We start from the raw sequence: 20,414 nt of genomic DNA, 5'->3' as shown, positions 1-20,414 counted from the left end.
AAAAGTAGTGGGAGGCTGGAGAGAAGTAGAGGCGAGAAAAAATTGGAGGCCGAAAAGGAGTGGGAAGCCAAAAAGGGGTGGGAGGCTGTCGGGGGAGGCAGCGGGTCTGCCTCTAGTCTAACTGAAGAAGAATTTAACCTTGAAAAAATTCCAGTGTATCCATGAGAGGCGAGAAAGTCCCAAGAAGTGCCATGGAAACAAGATTAGAGAACTAAGATAAGAAGAACTGTCCTGACGATTCAGGCGAGAAACTATCACCCAATCGTGAAATGTTAGTTACTAAAGTAAACCAATCCTGTATGAACACCTACTTTGAAGACGGTTATAAAAAGGCTTGTTAGAACAATAAAGGTGCTTTTGCAGCCATTTTGGTCGTTTCCACACAATCTGATGTTTGTCGTGTCCGTCTCAACTGCGACAGGAGGCCAAAAAAGGGTGGGAGGCTGGAGAGAAGTAGTGGCAAGAAAAAATTGGAGGCCAAAATGAGTGGGAAGCCAAAAAGGGGTGGGAGGCCAAAAAAGGGTGGGAGGCTGGAGAGAAGAAGAGGCCAGAAAAAATAGGAGGCCGAAAAGGGGTGGGGGGGCCAAAAAAGGGTGGGAGGCCAAAAAGGGGTGGGAGGCTGGAGAGAAGTAGAGGCCAGAAAACATAGGGGGCCGAAAAGGAGTGGGAGGCCAAAAAGTAGTGGGAGGCTGGAGAGAAGTAGAGGCGAGAAAAAATTGGAGGCCGAAAAGGAGTGGGAAGCCAAAAAGGGGTGGGAGGCTGTCGGGGGAGGCAGCGGGTCTGCCTCTAGTCTAACTGAAGAAGAATTTAACCTTGAAAAAATTCCAGTGTATCCATGAGAGGCGAGAAAGTCCCGAGAAGTGCCATGGAAACAAGATTAGAGAACTAAGATAAGAAGAACTGTCCTGACGATTCAGGCGAGAAACTATCACCCAATCGTGAAATGTTAGTTACTAAAGTAAACCAATCCTGTATGAACACCTACTTTGAAGACGGTTATAAAAAGGCTTGTTAGAACAATAAAGGTGCTTTTGCAGCCATTTTGGTCGTTTCCACACAATCTGATGTTTGTCGTGTCCGTCTCAACTGCGACAGGAGGCCAAAAAAGGGTGGGAGGCTGGAGAGAAGTAGTGGCAAGAAAAAATTGGAGGCCAAAAAGGAGTGGGAAGCCAAAAAGGGGTGGGAGGCCAAAAAAGGGTGGGACGCTGGAGAGAAGAAGAGGCCAGAAAAAATAGGAGGCCGAAAAGGGGTGGGGGGGCCAAAAAAGGGTGGGAGGCCAAAAAGGGGTGGGAGGCTGGAGAGAAGTAGAGGCCAGAAAACATAGGGGGCCGAAAAGGAGTGGGAGGCCAAAAAAGGGTGGGAGGCCAAAAAAGGGTGGGAGGCTGAAGAGAAGTAGAGGCCAGAAATAATTGGAGGCCAAAAAGGAGTGGGAGGCCAAAAAGTAGTGGGAGGCTGGAGAGAAGTAGAGGCCAGAAAAAATTGGAGGCTGAAAAGGAGTGGGAGGCCGAAAAATGGTGGGAGGCTGGAGAGAAGTAGAGGCCAGAAAAAATTGGAGGCCCAAAAGGAGTGGGAAGCCAAAAAGGGGTGGGAGGCTGTCGGGGGAGGCAGCGGGTCTGCCTCTAGTCTAACTGAAGAAGAATTTAACCTTGAAAAAATTCCAGTGTATCCATGAGAGGCGAGAAAGTCCCGAGAAGTGCCATGGAAACAAGATTAGAGAACTAAGATAAGAAGAACTGTCCTGACGATTCAGGCGAGAAACTATCACCCAATCGTGAAATGTTAGTTACTAAAGTAAACCAATCCTGTATGAACACCTACTTTGAAGACGGTTACAAGAAGGCTTGTTAGAACAATAAAGGTGCTTTTGCAGCCATTTTGGTCGTTTCCACACAATCTGATGTTTGTCGTGTCCGTCTCAACTGCGACAGGAGGCCAAAAAAGGGTGGGAGGCTGGAGAGAAGTAGTGGCAAGAAAGAATTGGAGGCCAAAATGAGTGGGAAGCCAAAAAGGGGTGGGAGGCTGAAGAGAAGTAGAGGCCAGAAATAATTGGAGGTCGAAACGGAGTGGGAGGCTGAAAAAGTGTGGGAGGCTGCAGAGAAGTAGAGGCTAGTAAAAATTGGAGGCTGAAAAGGAGTGAGAGGACGAAAAATGGTGGGAGGCTGAAGAGAAGTAGAAGCCAGAAAATTTTGGAGGCCAAAAAGAGGTGGGAGGTGAAAAAGGGGTGGGAGGCTGGAGAGAAGTCGAGTTCAGGAAAAATAGGAGGCCAAAATGAGTGCAGGCCGAAAGGGAGTCGGAGGCCAAAAAGGGGTGGGAGGCTGGAGAGAAGTAGAGGCCAGAAAAAATAGAAGGCCGAAAACGAGTGGGAGGCTGAAAAAGTGTGGGAGGCTGGAGAGAAGAAGAGGCTAGAATAAATTGGAGTCTGAAAAGGAGTGGGAGGACGAAAAGTGGTGGGAGGCTGAAGAGAAGTAGAAGCCAGAAAATACTGGAGGCCAAAAAGAGGTGGGAGGTCAAAAAGGGGTGGGAGGCTGGAGAGAAGTAGAGGCCAGAAAGTATTGGAGGCTAAAAAGGGGTGGGAAGCTAAAAAGGCGTGGGCGGCCAAAAAATGGTGGGAGGCTGGAGAGAAGTAGAGGCCAGAAAAAATTGGAGGTTGCAAAGGAGTGGGAGGCCAAAAAGGGGTGGGAGGCTGGAGAGAAGTAGAGGCCAGAAAAAATTGGAGGCCAAAATGAGTGGGAAGCCAAAAAGGGGTGGGAGGCCAAAAAAGGGTGGGAGGCTGGAGAGAAGTAGAGGTCAGAAATAATTGGAGGTCGCAAAGGAGTGGGAGGACAAAAAGTAGTGGGAGGCTGGAGAGAAGTAGAGGCGAGAAAAAATTGGAGGCCAAAATGAGTGGGAAGCCAGAAAGGGGTGGGAGGCCAAAAAAGGGTGGGAGGCTGGAGAGAAGTAGAGGCCAGAAAAAATTGGAGGCCGAAAAGTAGTGGGAGGCCAATAAATGGTTGGAGGCTTGAGAGGAGTAGAGGCCAGAACAAATTGGAGGGCAGAAAGGAGTGGGAGGCCAAAAAGGGGTGGGAGACCGATGAATAGAAGAGGTCAGAAAAAATTAGAGGCTGAAAAGGGGTGGGAGGCTAAAAAGGGGTGGGAGGCCAAAAAGGGGTGAGACCTATTCGCGGTTGCACCTTCTGCGTGTCACTGTTTCCACCCGGACCCTATTCGCGGTTGCACCTGCCGCGGGTCACTGTTTCCACCCGGACTGTATTCGCGGTTGCACCTGCCGCGGGTCACTGTTTCCACCCGGACCCTATTCGCGGTTGCATCTGCCGCGGGTCACTTTTTCAAGCCGGACCCTGCTCGCGGTTGCATCTGCCGCGGGGTAACAGTTTACACCCGGACCCTATTCGGTGTTGCACCTGCCGCGGGTCACAGTTCCAACCCGGACCCTATTCGCGGTTGCACCTGCCGCGGGTCATTGTTTCCAGCCGGACCGTATTCGCGGTTGCACCTGCCGCGGGGTCACTGTTTCCACCCGGACACTATTCGCGGTTGCACCTGCCGCGTGTCACTGTTTCCACCCGGTCCCTATTCGCGGTTGCACCTGCCGCGGGTCACTGTTTCCACCCGGACCCTATTCGCGGTTGCACCTGCCGCGGGTCACTGTTTCCACCCGGACCCTATTCGCGGTTGCACCTGCCGCGGGTCACTGTTCCAACCCGGACCCTATTCGCGGTTGCACGTGACGCGGGGTAACAGTTTCCACCCGGACCCTATTCGCGGTTGCACCTGCCGCGGGTCATTGTTTCCAGCCGGACCCTATTCGCGGTTGCACCTGCCGCGGGGTCACTGTTTCCACCCGGACACTATTCGCGGTTGCACCTGCCGCGGGGTCACTGTTTCCACCCGGTCCCTATTCGCGGTTGCACCTGCCGCGGGTCACTCTTTCCACCCGGACCCTCTTCTCGGTTGCACCTGCCGCGGGTCACTGTTTCCACACAGACCGCACTCCAGGTTGCACGTCCTCCTGCACACTATGTCCACACCGATTCTATTCCAGTTTAAACCCACATTACACGTTACAGCTTAGTAACACCTTCCAATTACAACTGTAGGTTACAGCTTACACTGACACCTTAGGGTTACAGTTACACTGTACACCTTAGGGTTACAGGTTAGAGTTAAGGGGTGGAGTCAGGGGTGGGCTTAGGGTTAGGGGGTGGACTCGGGGGTGGGTGTAGTGTTAGGGGGTAGACAGGGGTTGGCCTAGAGTTAGGGAGTGGACTCGGGGGTGGGCTCTATGGTTAGGGGGTGGACTCGGGGATGGGCTTAGTGTTAGGGGGTGGACTCGGGGGTGGGCTTAGAGTTAGGGGGTGGACTCGGGGGTGGGCTTAGATTTAGGGGATGGAGTCGGGGGTGGGCTCAGAGTTAGGGGGTGGAGTCGGGGGTGGGCTTAGTGTTAGGCAGTTGACTCAGGGGTGGGCTTAGAGTTAGGGGGTGGAGTTGGGGCTGGGCTTAGGGTTAGGTGGAGTCAGGGGTGGGCTTAGGGTTAGGGGGTGGACTCGGGGGTGGGCTTAGTGTTAGGGGGTGGAGTTAGGGGTGGTCTTAGAAGTACGGGGTGGACTCAGGGGTAGGCTTATGGTTAGGGGGTGAACTCAGGGGTGGGCTTAGACTTAGGGGGTGGGCTTAGGGTTAGGAGGTGGAGTCGGGGGTGGGCTTAGGGTTAGGGGGTGGAGTCGGGGGTGGGCTTAGTGTTAGGAGGTGGACTCGGGGGTGGGTTTAGAGTTAGGGGGTGGACTCGGGGGTGGGTTTAGAGTTAGGGGGTGGACTCGGGGGTGGGTTTAGAGTTAGGGGGTGGACTCGGGGGTGGGCTTAGGGTTAGGGGGTGGAGTCAGGGGTGGGCTTAGAGGTAGGGGGTGGATTCAGGGGTGGGCTTAGAGTTAGGGGGTGGAGTCGGGGTCGGGCTCTAGGGTTAGGGGGTGGAGTCAGGGGCAGGATCTGGGGTTAAGGGGCAGAATCGGGGGTGGACTCTAGGGTTAGGGGTTAGGGGTTGGGGTTAGGGATTAGGGTCAGGGTCAGGGGTTAGGATTAGGGGTTGGGGGTGAGGGTTTAGGGTGATGGTGAGGGGTTAGGGTTTAAAATAATAAAATTGGAGGCCAAAATGGGGTGGGAGGCCCAAAAGGGGTGGGAGACCAGAAAAAATTGGAGGCCGAAATGGGGTGGGAGGCCAAAAACATGTGGGAGACCCGAGGGAAGGAGAGGCCAGAAAGAATTGGAGGCCGAAACGTGGTGGGAGGCCAAAATGTGGTGGTAGGCTGGATGGAAGTAGATGCCATTAAAAGTGGAGATTGAAAAGGGGTGGGAGGCCAAAACAGGGTGGGAGGATGGAGGGATGTAGAGGCCTCCCACCCCCTATCGGTCTCCCACCGTGATTCAGTTTGAAATTTCTTCTGGCCTCTACTTCTCTCCAGCTTCCCACCCCTTTTTGCCCTCCCACCCCATTTCCACCTCCACTTTTTCTGGCCTCTACTTCCCTCTGGCCTCCACTCCATTTTGGCCTCACAGCATGATTTTGCATCCACCTTTCATGGCCTCTACTTCCTTCTGGCCTCCCACTATATTTTGGCCTTCCGCCCTGTTTCAGCATCCACTATTTTATGGCCTCTACTTTGCTTTAGCTCCCACCCTGTTTGGGCCTCCCACCACGGTTCTGCCTCTAATTTTTTCTGCCCTCTACTTCTCTCTGGCCACCCACCCCATTTCGGCCTCCCACCCCGTTTCGGCCTCCACCTTTCCCGGCGTCTACTTCCCTCCATCCTCCCACCCCGTTTCGGTCTCTCACTCCTTTTTGGCTTCCACATTTTTCTGGCCTCTATTTCCCTTCCAGCCTTCCATTTCGGCCTCCCGCAGCTTTTCCGCCCCCTCCTTTATTCAGGCTTTTATGCGCTCTTTGCACTTCCGACACTTTGTCGCCCACCGAGCCCTTTTTGTTTCTCTCAGCCCTTTTGGCACTCCACAGTTTTCTGCCCTGTACTTGCCCTTCAGCCTGTCACCTATTTTCGGTCTCCACTCTTTTCTGCCCTCCGTGTCCCCCCGGGGACTCCTGGCATCAAAGGCCGAGGGTTCAACGGTAACCGGGCTCAAACATCCGGAGAGGCCCCGCCACGGCCGAATCCAGAGAGGCCCCAGAAAGGGAAAGAAGAAGAAAATCACGGCCATCTCGGCAGCACCCGCCTCCCACCGCAGGAAGAGAGAGCCCGCTCTGCGGACGAGGAAGGAGCCCTCTTCACGGTCCACGGCGGGCCAGAGCGCCAGCGAGCGCCGCAGGGTCCGCGCGCGTCGCCCAGAGCGCGGCACGGCCCCGCGGCGCGCGAGGGAGCGCGGCCACGCGTACGGGAAGCCGCGTCTTCCCTTCGGGGCCCCGTCGCCGCTCTCACGCGTTTCGGGCTCTCCCCCGGCCCCCTCTCTCTCCCGCACCGCCGTGAGTTTTTTGCTTCCCTTTACCTCCGCTCTCCTTCTTCTCTCCCGCTCCCTCTTATTCTGTCTTCTGCTAGCTCTCCCTTTTTCTTTTTCTCTAGACGCCTTTGTCCCGCTTCCTCTCCTTCCGTTTTTTCATCCTCCGTCTCTCTCCCGTACCCCAGCACCGGTTTTTTCCTTTTCCGGTTCTTCGTCCCGTCCGGCATCGGCGTCTTTTCGCCCGCGGCGTCTATTCGTTCGGCATCTTATCGTACGTCTCTTTTCTGTATCCGGTATCCCAAAGACGTGCGTCGTCAGCTTAAATCTCTTCTCGAGTTTTTCAGAGAAGAGGATCGCCTTCATCTATCGTCTAGGCGTCTCCTATGGTTTTTTCTGTTAAGTTTGCATTTTTTTTTTTTTTCGTTCTAGCAATTTAGGCGTCAGGCCGCTTCATACGCTTTCCGATACATTTCAGGGAATTCCACGTTTTTTTGGTGTTTTCCGTCCTTCGGGACTCTTAAGGGAGTCAGTCGGAGAGACGGTCAAGGTCACTCCGAATCGTCGGCGACGCGCAGTAAATAATTTATATCGCAACCGGTGATATTTCCGAGAAGGAATTCTTATAGGATCTAGTTCCGCTTCGTTCTTTAGCGCTCTCCGGGACACGGTTCCATTATCACAGAATCACAGAATCAACTAGGTTGGAAAGGACCTCGAAGATCATCCAGTCCAACCATTCACCTAACACCGCCAGTTCCCACGTACACCGTATCTCTCAGCGCTATGTCGACCCTACTCTTAAACACCTCCAGGGATGGGGACTCTACCGCCTCCCCGGGCAATCCATTCCGCTGCCTAATAACCCGTTCTGTAAAGAAATACTTCCCGACGTCTAGTCTAAACCTTCCGTGGCACAGCTGGAGGCCACTCCCTCTCGTCCTATCGCTTGTTATTTCATTAAAGAGACTCATCCCCAGCTCTCTGCAACCTCCTTTCAGGTAGCTATAGAGGGCCATGAGGTCTCCCCTCAGCCTCCCCTTCTCCAGACTAAACAACCCCAGTTCCCTCAGCCGCTCCCCGTACGACACGCGCTCCGGACCCTTCACCGGCTTCGTCGCCTTTCTCTGGACACGCTCGAGTCATTCAATGTCCTTTTTGTAGCGAGGGGCCCAAAACCGAACACAGTCATCGAGGTACGGCCTTACCAGTGCCGAGTACAGGGGCAAGATCGCTTCCCTGTCCCTGCCGGCCACGCTATTTCTGATACAGGCCAGGACGCCACGGGCCTCGTCGGCCACCCGGGCACGCTGCCGGTTCACGTTCAGCCGGCTGTCAATCAACACCCCCAGGTCCCTCTCCGACCGGCAGCTCTCCAGCCACTCCTCCCCAAGCCCGTAGCGCCACCGGGGGGGCTTAGGCAGCACGCGCGGTCTCGCCGGAAAAGACGAGTCACCCCGCAGCATTTCGGTTTTCACGTAGGAAACTACAGCGCCTCGTTTCGGATAACGATATTATTATCGCATTTAGCCGACTACTTCCCCACGTAGCTTAGCACGATACCCGTCTTTTTCTATCTATACCCCAGAAAAACTAGGTTTCATTCCGCTCCCGGTCACATCGCCGACACAATAGACTTAGCGAAAGAGCGGATATCGTCGTATCCGGTAAGGGTCGTTTTCTTCCTACGGCATTTTGCAGGTCACAAACTTAAGGCAGAGGAGAAAACTCCCAGCTGCTCCCACAGGTGCCTTTATGCCTTCCGGTGGTTCAGCCCTCCCCTTTCCCAGGTGATCGTGGTCAGGGTGGTGGGTGGGGCCTGGGGTATATGAGCCACAGCCTCTCATCAGGGAGCTCATTCTGCTCTCGGGCCTCTCTGAGGTCAGCGCTCTGGTGTTCTTCAGAGTCAGCGGCAGATTTTGAGCCGAGGAAGCTCTTCATCGTGCTCTCGGGCCTCTCTGAGGTCAGCGCTCTGGTGTTCTTCAGAGTCGGCGGCAGATTTTGAGCCGAGGCAGCTCTTTGGGCAGGTGTGTTTTAATAATCACAGAAATAGAGGTACCTGAGACGAGAGTTTCAGCATCAGTCAAGGTTCAGCAGTGTGTATAGTAGGAAGTAAACAGGTACATAGTGGGTTTTTTTCAGGTAAGTAATTTTGTATCCGCGGGGCGGGGCGGGTAAAACAGTTTAATAGCGTACACTTACGTTTTTTCTTTTCATTCTAGATACATTGCGTTTTCCTGACTTCATCGAAGACGGGACCTCGGTTTTTTCCCTAGCGTCGGCGTATACATCGTAAGGCGTCGATATCATCCACATAAACGTGACCAAAGGGGAGAGGATGGAGCGAGGGTCAGAGCGAGCATCTCGTAAGCATCCGTATACGGAGTTGTAGCCTTTCTCAGAAAAACGGCGGGGACGTTTTAGCATTCGTCAGGAAAGAGTCAGGGACGTAAGGCACGGAGTCTTTCGGGATCCGGGACGGCTCATCGCGTTTCCCGATCGCCCGCAGAGCGCCGTAGCGTCTCGCGGGCGCAGCGTAGGCAGCCTTTGGAATAGGATGAGCATTTGAGGCGAACCGGGGCAGCGGAGAGGAGGGGCACGGGCCCGGCGTTTTCCCCCGAGCGCAAATATAATATTCCGTCTTTTGAAATCACAGGCGCCGCGAGCGACGACGGCCACGGCGTCCGACACCGAAACCGGCACGGAGCGGGCGAGCCGAAAGGGCCACGCTTTCGAGGAGGAGGGCGTCGCGGAAGAGGGCCGCGTCGGCCGACACGACGCCGACCGGTCGCTCGCTTCGCGGACGTTCGGCGGACGACGCGGAGGAACCCGGCGACTCGGGAGCGTCCCGGTCGGCCGACGCGGTCGTCGCGGAAGACGGTCCGGCCTCCGGCCCTCTCGAAGCTAAGTCGAGGGTCCAGGGCGGGAAGGGTCCGGGAGGAAGGGACAGGGTCGGGAACCGCAGGGAGGGCTTTTCGAGGTAGCGTAGGGGAGAAGACCGTCCGGGAGCGGCGCCCCACGCGCCCGTAAAGGGAGCGAGTCGCTTTTCGGCACCAGAGTACCGTGGTCAGGGCAGTTCCAGCCCGCGTCCGTGTCGTCGTGTACTTTGCGTGTTCCGCGTTCCGTATCTTATACCGTGCCGTCCTCAGGTCTAGACGTCTCTGTAGGTCTTTGCGATCGTCAGGCATCTCGATAGCCCTCCCGAGAGTCTCGAGTACGTCCCCTCGTCGGCACGGCACCCGTCGAGCCCTTCTCGTCTCGCGATTACAACCGGAAGCGCGGATCCGTCCCGCGCGCGTCGCGTCGAGGACGTTCTCGAGCGGTCGTCTCTCGCAGGGGCGAGCTAGGCGGCGCCCCAGGCCGTGCTTTCGAGCGTCATTTTGGCATCCGGTAGTCTTCCGGGGTTTCGCCCCCACGTCTTATGACTTAAAACCCGGCTTCTCACGCATCCGTCGTTCCGGTTTCGACGGTAACTTCGTCTCACGGGCCGCAGCGGTCGCCTCTCATTTCGGGGCCGCCATCGCGGCGCCGTAGGCCTTCTCCGCCGGCGGCATCTTCCCTACGGCCGTCGTTCTCGTCGCTCGCCGTCTTCTCGCGTCGCTCGCGGCGTCCGCGTTTGGCGTCTGTCCGCGTCCGGGTCGGACCCGTCCCGCCCAGGGGTTTAGCCGTAGTAAAGACGAGGGGAGCGCGTAGTAACGCATCCGTCCGCCCGGACGCTTTTGGCGAAGACCACGCGGTCCATCTCCGGGCGAGCAGCCGTAGAGAGCCTTCACGGTTATTTTCCTCGCGTTCGGCAGGCATCGGAGGGCGGACTCTGGCTCGCAGGGAGCGGGCGATCGAGCGGGTCGAACGAGCCTTAGCTTGCACGTGAGGCTCGGTACTTAGGATTTTGGGTATTTTAGCAGCAGTCAGAAGGGAGATGGAAAGGAAAGACAAACCTTTGGTCTCGTAAAAGCCTAGGTTAACACCGAGATGCCTTTCCTTACAGGGTTCGGGTCGTTTAAGCGCAAAGCGAGAAGCCGCTTCGCGACGGGCGACGGAAGAGGTCAGAGGATCCGCGGGACCGGCGGCTCCGAGGGGCTCACGCCATTCCGGTTTTATTTTCTAGGCGCGAATCGACGCGTGAAGCGGGACACCCGCGCCCTCGGACTTCGGCGAGGCGAGCGATGACCGGCGTGCCCGAGCGGCAGTTCTTCGGGTGTCATAATAGTATCGTAGCTAAAGTCATACCCCGTTTGAATAGCACAGGCGGCGACCGGGCCTCGGCACGGCGAACGGAAGGATCCGTCTCCGAGCGGCCGAGGTAAACGAGCAGGGGAGAGGAAGCTCCGCGAGCGAGCCGAGGATCGGGGCGGCATCTCGCCGCGCGCTTTTACCTCTTTCTTTTGCAGGTGCCACGCTCCTTCCCGGAGCGTCGACGCCGCAGAGTCACGAGCGGTTTGAGAAAAGGCGAGAGAGTCGTTAAGCGGTCCGCCGGGACCCGAATCGCCGAGGATCGCGCGGCCATACGAACGACCGTTCGCCTTCGCTTTCGCGGGCGTCGCGAGGTCTCCGCTCGAACGGCGGAGGCTTCGAGGCGAGTCGTCGGAAGAGAGGACCGGGAGGCCGGGCGCCGCCGAGCGGGCGATCGCTTACGAGTAGGACGGCGGCCGCGTTTCTCCGGTTTTTAGGCTTCCACGGGAGACGGGGGGGCACGACGTACGGTCATCGGGAGCCGCGCGGCCATTCCGAGGAGGGCATCGCCGCGGTAGAGGTCGATACGTGTCGACGTGTCGGTGACCGGAGACGTTCTGCGTTACAGGTGATGAAGAGCAATGCGGTGACCGCAGGGAAACCCCGGTTAGATGACGTGCTCCCAACGAGGATGAGTTCTGGACCGCGCTCTCTGAAAGATAAGTCAAGGGGCCAAAGCAGCGGGTGGGGCGGGGCTAGAAGAGGGGCTAGGACATCGGGGTCGGCGGGAGCGGTCTTTAGGTTTTGTGAATTCTGGAGGCAGATAGCGGGCCTCGGGCCCGTGCGGGGCGGCGGCGCGTCTCCGGGCGGCGTCGGGCGGCGGCGCGTCTCTGGGCGTCTCTGGGCGGCGTCGGGCGGCAACGCGTCTCTGGGCGTTCTGTTTGGTTGTGTCTGATCTCAGTGTTACGCTGTCTGGCATTAAAGCAGCAAGAGCGGCGCGTAGCTCTATATCTGTATTTCGTGACCTTGCGAAGCCAGCGTTCACGTGAGCGGGAGTCGAGCAGATCTCAAGCGAATTGAGAGGTAACACGAGGGAAGCCTGTAAGTCAGCTTTTGCATTGTTCTTGCAGTCAACTTGCAACAAGACTGTAGAAATGGTGAGCGATACTTCTCGTGAGATACGTGCCCCGGCAAAGCAGCTCCGGGCCGAGCGGGCAGAGCCGTGCGGTACGCCTAGCGGGCGTTCCTTAGTTACGTGACGTGTCGACGTTTGTTCGTCTCGGCCTTCAGTGTCGAGGAGTCTCGGGCATACTCGCATCCCGCTCCGCGTGCAGCAGCCGTCCGTCTCGCTCTGTACCGCTAAGAAGCGTGACGTAGGAGGTCAACGTTCCCGATCTAGTTTAGTCTCGTAGGTGGAATCGGTAGGTCTTTCACGCAGCTCTCGCTCAGGCTTAACCGGCAGGCGTAGTCTCTGCGATGCTCTGTCTCGTGAGGTCTTCTGAGGGATTCTTCCCTGCGTCATGACAGTCTTTTGTCTTTCCTAGCATTTTGTCTCTGTCGGTCACCGGGATGTTATCACCCATCTTTCGTCCGGAGTTCCGGCTGTCCCGCACGGCAGGCCACGCCGGGGCACACGCGTCACATCGTCTCGGCGTCGTCGCGTGCGCCGTCGGGCCGTGTCTTTCGGCGCGGCGTTAACTCTACCCCGTGCGGCGCTCTCGCGTCCTCGGGTCACGCTTACGGAGCACGTAGATGCCCGCGTTAGCGGCGGAGCCGCTTTGCGCGTTTGTAGCCGTTCCGTACGGGGCGGAACGGTCCCGGGAGGGGACGCTAACGTGCCGGCGAGCGCGGCGAGCGGGCTCTAGAGTTCCTTCTTTTGTCTCTTGCAGGTACCACGGGGCTACCGGCATTCCAGAAGCGAATCCTTCCGTGAAGTTTGCCGGAGCGTACGACAGGAAGAAAAGAAGGACCGGGAGCGACGCGCAGAGGGAAACGTATTCCTCTTCTTCTGAGGACGAGGGCCCGCGGCGCGGATCGAGCGGAGCGGCGGCCGCGGCTCGAGGCGCACGATCGTGCGATTCCGGGCACGGTTACAGAATCGGGGCCATCCGCCACTCTGGCGGGTGAACGTTGGATCGAGTAGATGCGGAACGAGCGTTAGTTTTGGAAGGTGTTTATCATTGTACGTGAGGATGTTTTTCACTTCAGGGTATATCGATGTAGAAAGAGTTAAAGCGTCTTTTAAAAATAGTAAAGAAACTGTTGAGCGGGGGGATTTCTTAATCTCTTTGACCAGGTTTAAGTCACTTAGTCCCACCCGCTCCATCCGGCGACGTTCACAGCCGGCGTTCAGGGGGAGGTCGGGCTCGGGCCACGGCGTTAGCGGGCGGGGTGAATTTCGAGGCCTTCGGGAACCACGTTCCGAGGAGCCACGGGGCGAGGGCCGGCGGCGGCCATCGGGTGGCGGGACGGGTTTGCCGGGAGCAGGGGGCGGTTAGCACGGTAGCCGAGCGAGCGGGGCGCTTAGAATGCGTCTGCCTGCGCGTGACTGTTTAAATTAATGTTGGTTTTGTTGCAGGTGGAGTTGAGTGTTTTGAGTAGTTAGGCAAAAACAATAAAATAGAATAAAAAAACCCCAGCCGGGGGATTTTTTTTTTTTTCCCCCGACCGGGTTTTTTTTTCCCCGGTCCCGGCCGGTCCGCGAGGCGACGGTCGTCGCCAAAGTTCGGGCGCGGAGCGGCGCAGGGACGGGGTTTTCGCAGGCAGGGCGATCGGGGAGGCCCCGGGAACGGCGTTCCCGAGGAGCCACGGGGCGAGGGCCGGTAGTAGCGGTCGGGTAGCGGGATGGGTTTGCTGAGACCGGGGTGGCGGTTAGCGAGGTAGCTGAACGAGCGGTGTGTTTGGAATGTGTGTGCGTGTGTGCGTGCATGGCTGTTTAATGTAATTTTTTTTCTTCTTGCAGGTGGAGTCTAGTTAGGCAAAAAACCAATATAGAATAAAAAAACCCCAGCCGGGGGATTTTTTTTTTTTTTTTTCCCCCGGCTGGGTTTTTTTTTCCCCGGTCCCGGCCGGTCCGCGAGGCGACGATCGTCGCCAAAGTTCGGGCGCGGAGCGGCGCAGGGACGGGGTTTTCGCAGGCAGGGCGATCGGGGAGGCCCCGGGAACGGCGTTCCCGGGGAGCCACGGGGCGAGGGCCGGTAGTGGCGGTCGGGTAGGGGGAGGGGTTCGCTGAGAGCGGGGGGGGGGCAGTTAGCGAGGTAGCTGAACGAGCGGTGTGTTTGGAATGTGTGTGTGCGTGCATGGCTGTTTAATGTAATTTTTTTTCTTCTTGCAGGTGGAGTCTAGTTAGGCAAAAAACCAATATAGAATAAAAAAACCCCAGCCGGGGGATTTTTTTTTTTTTTTCCCCCGGCTGGGTTTTTTTTTCCCCGGTCCCGGCCGGTCCGCGAGGCGACGATCGTCGCCAAAGTTCGGGCGCGGAGCGGCGCAGGGACGGGGTTTTCGCAGGCAGGGCGATCGGGGGGGGCTCCGGGAACGGCGTTCCCGAGGAGCCACGGGGCGAGGGCCGGTCGTGGCGGTGGGGTAGCGGGATGGGGTTCGCTGAGAGCGGGGGGGCAGTTAGCTGGGTAGCTGAACGAGCGGTGTGTTTGGAATGTGTGTGTGCGTGCATGGTTGTTTAATGTAATTTTTTTTCTTCTTGCAGGTGGAGTCTAGTTAGGCAAAAAGCCAATATAGAATAAAAAAACCCCAGCCGGGGGATTTTTTTTTTTTTCCCCCGGCTGGGTTTTTTTTTCCCCGGTCCCGGCCGGTCCGCGAGGCGACGATCGTCGCCAAAGTTCGGGCGCGGAGCGGCGCAGGGACGGGGTTTTCGCAGGCAGGGCGATCGGGGGGGCTCCGGGAACGGCGTTCCCGAGGAGCCACGGGGCGAGGGCCGGTCGTGGCGGTGGGGTAGCGGGATGGGGTTCGCTGAGAGCGGGGGGGCAGTTAGCTGGGTAGCTGAACGAGCGGTGTGTTTGGAATGTGTGTGTGTGTGTATGGTTGTTTAATGTAATTTTTTTTTCTTCTTGCAGGTGGTGTATAGTTAGTCAAAAAAGCAATTTAGAGTCAAAAAACCCCAGCTGCGGGATTTTTTTTTTCCCCCCTGGTCCCGGCCGGTCCGCGAGGCGACGATCGTCGCCAAAGTTCGGGTGGGAATGGTCCAGGGACGGGGTTTTTGCAGGCAGGGCCATCCAGGAGGCCTCCGGGAACAGCGTTCCCGGGGAGCCACGGTGAGAGGGCTGGATGTGGTGGTGGGATAGCGGGATGGGTTTTCTGAGAGTAGGGGGTGGTCATTGTGGTAGCTGAACGAGTGGGATGCTTAGAACGTGTCTGTGTGAGAATGACTGTGTAATGTAGTGTGGGGTTTTTTGTTGCAGGTGGGGTAGAGTTTTTGGAGTAGTAAGGCAAGAAAACAATATGGAATAAAAAAATCCCAGCTGGGTTTCCCTCCCCCCCGTCGCTCCTCGCAGCGACGATCGTCGCCAAGGTTCAGGCACGGGGTTTTCACAGGCGGGGTGATTTGGGAGGCTGACGGGAGTGGTGTTCTTGGCATCATGTATATCATAGTAGTCTCTGAACAGTTATGAATATATTTAGTAAAGATCTGATGGTAATATAGATGTGTGGAATGACCCTAAATGTCGGCAGGTGAAGCACCCCTTAGGGTTTTAGGGTTTATGAAGTCCATAAGCGTGTTTGTGTAATGTAGGTTCAATGAAGGTGTATTTGTTGTTTTTTTTAAGGTTTAATTAGTAAGTAAAAGCCGGTTTGTAACGTGGCCGTAGCAAAGGCACATTTGCCACGCTCGTAAGGTTTACTAAGGAAAGAAAGGTTTTGGGCGGCGTAGGCTCCTCGAAGGGGTATTTGCTGTCGGTTGTTCTGTTAATAAGTAAGTAAAAGCTATTTTGTAATGTAGCATTAATAAAGGTGTGTATGTCGGGGTTGGCTCGCGTGCATTTTTTTGGGGGGGAGGGGGGGGTAATAAAGGCGTGTACGTCGGGGTCGGTTCCCGTGTGGTTTTTTTGTACGTCCGAATTTGTTTCTCTCCCCGCCTGACTTTGCCCCCCTCTGCGTTAGCCGTCATCTGACTTTGCCCCTCCGTCTGTGGCTTTGCGTCCGTCTTTGTCCCTTTGCCTTTGACCGTGCGTGTCGGACTTTGACCGTGAGAGGCGGGGTTGGACGCGGACTTTGACCGTGCGCATTTGACTTGGACTTTGACCGTGCGCGTTGGACTTTGTCTTGGACTCTGAGTGACTGTGTTGGACTGTGTTTGAGTCTGAGTGACTGTGTTGGACTGTCTTGGACTTTGTCTTGGACTCTGAGTGACCGTGTTGGACTGTGTTTGAGTCTGAGTGACTGTGTTGGACTGTCTTGGACTTTGTCTTGGACTCTGAGTGACCGTGTTGGACTGTGTTGGACTTTGTGTGACTGTGTTGGACTTTGTGTGACTGTGTTGGACTCTGAGTGACAGTGTTGGACTCTGAGTGACAGTGTTGGACTTTGTGTTGGACTCTGAGTGACTGTGTTGGACTCTGAGTGACTGTCTTGGACTTTGTCTTGGACTCTGAGTGACTGTGTTGGACTTTGTCTTGGACTCTGAGTGACTGTGTTGGACTCTGAGTGACTGTCTTGGACTTTGTCTTGGACTCTGACTGTGTTGGACTCTGAGTGACTGTGTTGGACTTTGTCTTGGACTCTGAGTGACTGTGTTGGACTCTGAGTGACTGTCTTGGACTCTGAGTGACTGTCTTGGACTCTGAGTGACTGTCTTGGACTGTGTTGGACTCTGAGTGACTGTCTTGGACTTTGTCTTGGACTCTGAGTGACTGTCTTGGACTCTGAGTGACTGTCTTGGACTTTGTCTTGGACTCTGAGTGACTGTGTTGGACTCTGAGTGACTGTGTTGGACTCTGAGTGACTGTGTTGGACTTTGTCTTGGACTCTGAGTGACTGTCTTGGACTCTGAGTGACTGTCTTGGACTTTGTCTTGGACTCTGAGTGACTGTCTTGGACTCTGAGTGACTGTCTTGGACTCTGAGTGACTGTGTTGGACTTTGTCTTGGACTCTGAGTGACTGTCTTGGACTCTGAGTGACTGTGTTGGACTCTGAGTGACTGTCTTGGACTCTGAGTGACAGTGTTGGACTGTGTTGGACTCTGAGTGACTGTGTTGGACTGTGTTGGACTCTGAGTGACTGTGTTGGACTCAGAGTGACTGTGTTGGACTTTGTCTTGGACTATGAGTGACCGTGTTGGACTTTGTCTTGGACTTTGTGTGACTGTGTTGGACTCTGAGTGACAGTGTTGGACTGTGTTGGACTCTGAGTGACTGTCTTGGACTTTGTCTTGGACTCTGAGTGACTGTGTTGGACTCTGAGTGACTGTGTTGGACTTTGTCTTGGACTCTGAGTGACTGTCTTGGACTCTGAGTGACTGTCTTGGACTTTGTCTTGGACTCTGAGTGACTGTGTTGGACTCTGAGTGACTGTGTTGGACTTTGTCTTGGACTCTGAGTGACTGTCTTGGACTCTGAGTGACTGTGTTGGACTCAGAGTGACTGTGTTGGACTTTGTCTTGGACTATGAGTGACCGTGTTGGACTTTGTCTTGGACTTTGTGTGACTGTGTTGGACTCTGAGTGACAGTGTTGGACTGTGTTGGACTCTGAGTGACTGTGTTGGAGTCTGAGTGACAGTGTTGGACTGTGTTGCACTCTGAGTGACTGTGTTGGAGTCTGAGTGACAGTGTTGGACTGTGTTGGAGTCTGAGTGACAGTGTTGGACTGTGTTGGACTTTGTGTGACTGTGTTGGACTGTGTTGGACTCTGAGTGACTGTGTTGGACTTTGTCTTGGACTCTGAGTGACAGTGTTGGACTGTGTTGGAGTCTGAGTGACTGTGTTGGACTGTGTTGGAGTCTGAGTGACTGTGTTGGACTGTGTTGGAGTCTGAGTGATTGTGTTGGACTCTGAGTGACAGTGTTGGACTTTGTCTTGGACTCTGAGTGACCGTGTTGGACTTTGTCTTGGACTTTGTGTGACCGTGTTGGACTTTGTCTTGGACTTTGAGTGTCTGTCTTGGACTTTGTGGGACTGTGTTGGACTTAGACTTTGACTGTGAGTGTCAGAGTGTGTCTGTCTGTCACTTTGTGGCTTAGTGTCTGTGTTGGGCTTTGACCTTGTGTCTTTGTTGCATTGTGTCTCTGTCTGACTTTGTCTTCCTCTCTGTATTGCTCTCTTTGTCTCTTTACTTGGATGGTAAATAGCAGCAGCAGAACACACCTGTTGCCTGGGAGTAATAAAAAAGAATAAAATACAAATTAATAATAAATTACTCCCAGGCAATGAGGCAACATTCCAGTGCTGCACCACACTTATTAGTTTTAGTCTTTTCATATATGCTACTGCCACATCACACCTGATCCCCATCAAGAAATCACTACCCACTCCCACCCACCCACAATTAAACCCAACAACTACAGGCCTGGGGGAGGGGCCATGGGCAGGCCTTAGGGTTAGGGGACAGGCTTTAGGGTTAGGGGAGGAGCCATGGGCGGGGCCTGGGGTTAGGGGTTAGGGTTAGGGGTTAGGGTTAGGGGTTAGGGTTGGGGTTAGGGGTTGGGGTTAGGGTTAGGGGTTGGGGTTAGGGGTTAGGGGTTAGGGTTAGGGTTAGGGTTAGGGTTGGGGTTAGGGTTAGGGTTAGGGTTAGGGTTAGGGTTAGGGTTAGGGGTTAGGGTTAGGGTTAGGGTTAGGGTTAGGGTTAGGGTTAGGGTTAGGGTTAGGGTTAGGGGTTAGGGTTAGGGTGTCGGGTTAGGGTGTCGGGTTAGGGTGTCGGGTTAGGGTTAGGGTGTCGGGTTAGGGTGTCGGGTTAGGGTGTCGGGTTAGGGTTAGGGTGTCGGGTTAGGGTGTCGGGTTAGGGTGTGGGTGTCGGGTTAGGGTGTCGGGTTAGGGTGTCGGGTTAGGGTTAGGGTGTCGGGTGTCGGGTGTCGGGTGTCGGGTGTCGGGTGTCGGGTGTCGGGTGTCGGGTGTCGGGTGTCGGGTGTCGGGTGTCGGGTGTCGGGTGTCGGGTGTCGGGTGTCGGGTGTCGGGTGTCGGGTTAGGGTTAGGGTTAGGGTTAGGGTTAGGGTTAGGGTTAGGGTTAGGGTTAGGGTTAGGGTTAGGGTTAGGGTTAGGGTTAGGGTTAGGGTTAGGGTTAGGGTTAGGGTTAGGGTTAGGGTTAGGGTTAGGGTTAGGGTTAGGGTTAGGGTTAGGGTTAGGGTTAGGGTTAGGGTTAGGGTTAGGGTTAGGGTTAGGGTTAGGGTTAGGGTTAGGGTTAGGGTTAGGGTTAGGGTTAGGGTTAGGGTTAGGGTTAGGGTTAGGGTTAGGGTTAGGGTTAGGGTTAGGGTTAGGGTTAGGGTTAGGGTTAGGGTTAGGGTTAGGGTTAGGGTTAGGGTTAGGGTTAGGGTTAGGGTTAGGGTTAGGGTTAGGGTTAGGGTTAGGGTTAGGGTTAGGGTTAGGGTTAGGGTTAGGGTTAGGGTTAGGGTTAGGGTTAGGGTTAGGGTTAGGGTTAGGGTTAGGGTTAGGGTTAGGGTTAGGGTTAGGGTTAGGGTTAGGGTTAGGGTTAGGGTTAGGGTTAGGGTTAGGGTTAGGGTTAGGGTTAGGGTTAGGGTTAGGGTTAGGGTTAGGGTTAGGGTTAGGGTTAGGGTTAGGGTTAGGGTTAGGGTTAGGGTTAGGGTTAGGGTTAGGGTTAGGGTTAGGGTTAGGGTTAGGGTTAGGGTTAGGGTTAGGGTTAGGGTTAGGGTTAGGGTTAGGGTTAGGGTTAGGGTTAGGGTTAGGGTTAGGGTTAGGGTTAGGGTTAGGGTTAGGGTTAGGGTTAGGGTTAGGGTTAGGGTTAGGGTTAGGGTTAGGTTAGGGTTAGGGTTAGGGTTAGGGTTAGGGTTAGGGTTAGGGTTAGGGTTAGGGTTAGGGTTAGGGTTAGGGTTAGGGTTAGGGTTAGGGTTAGGGTTAGGGTTAGGGTTAGGGTTAGGGTTAGGGTTAGGGTTAGGGTTAGGGTTAGGGTTAGGGTTAGGGTTAGGGTTAGGGTTAGGGTTAGGGTTAGGGTTAGGGTTAGGGTTAGGGTTAGGGTTAGGGTTAGGGTTAGGGTTAGGGTTAGGGTTAGGGTTAGGGTTAGGGTTAGGGTTAGGGTTAGGGTTAGGGTTAGGGTTAGGGTTAGGGTTAGGGTTAGGGTTAGGGTTAGGGTTAGGGTTAGGGTTAGGGTTAGGGTTAGGGTTAGGGTTAGGGTTAGGGTTAGGGTTAGGGTTAGGGTTAGGGTTAGGGTTAGGGTTAGGGTTAGGGTTAGGGTTAGGGTTAGGGTTAGGGTTAGGGTTAGGGTTAGGGTTAGGGTTAGGGTTAGGGTTAGGGTTAGGGTTAGGGTTAGGGTTAGGGTTAGGGTTAGGGTTAGGGTTAGGGTTAGGGTTAGGGTTAGGGTTAGGGTTAGGGTTAGGGTTAGGGTTAGGGTTAGGGTTAGGGTTAGGGTTAGGGTTAGGGTTAGGGTTAGGGTTAGGGTTAGGGTTAGGGTTAGGGTTAGGGTTAGGGTTAGGGTTAGGGTTAGGGTTAGGGTTAGGGTTAGGGTTAGGGTTAGGGTTAGGGTTAGGGTTAGGGTTAGGGTTAGGGTTAGGGTTAGGGTTAGGGTTAGGGTTAGGGTTAGGGTTAGGGTTAGGGTTAGGTTAGGGTTAGGGTTAGGGTTAGGGTTAGGGTTAGGGTTAGGGTTAGGGTTAGGGTTAGGGTTAGGGTTAGGGTTAGGGTTAGGGTTAGG

The 20,414-nt window shown here is 55.2% G+C and overlaps 2 protein-coding genes across 2 annotated transcripts in view; both read left to right on the top strand.

The window, feature by feature from the left end:
- LOC141935890 (syncytin-2-like) overlaps window positions 1–20,414 on the top strand; it is a 146,541-nt gene that overhangs the window by 41,099 nt on the left and 85,028 nt on the right. The window lies entirely within an intron of this gene.
- Window positions 1–20,414, top strand: part of LOC141935866 (astacin-like metalloendopeptidase) — an 89,387-nt gene that overhangs the window by 61,878 nt on the left and 7,095 nt on the right. The window contains exons 18-19 of the mRNA XM_074852513.1: window positions 10,544–10,594; window positions 11,106–11,236. Coding sequence (XP_074708614.1) covers window positions 10,544–10,594; window positions 11,106–11,236 — 182 coding nt within the window. The remainder of the gene's footprint in view (window positions 1–10,543; window positions 10,595–11,105; window positions 11,237–20,414) is intronic.

This window comes from Strix uralensis, chromosome 29, assembly GCF_047716275.1.
Source record: "Strix uralensis isolate ZFMK-TIS-50842 chromosome 29, bStrUra1, whole genome shotgun sequence".
In the NCBI taxonomy this organism is placed as follows: Eukaryota; Metazoa; Chordata; class Aves; order Strigiformes; family Strigidae; genus Strix; species Strix uralensis.
The sequence above is the reverse complement of the archived record's forward strand: the minus strand, read 5'-3'. Positions and strand labels throughout refer to the sequence as shown.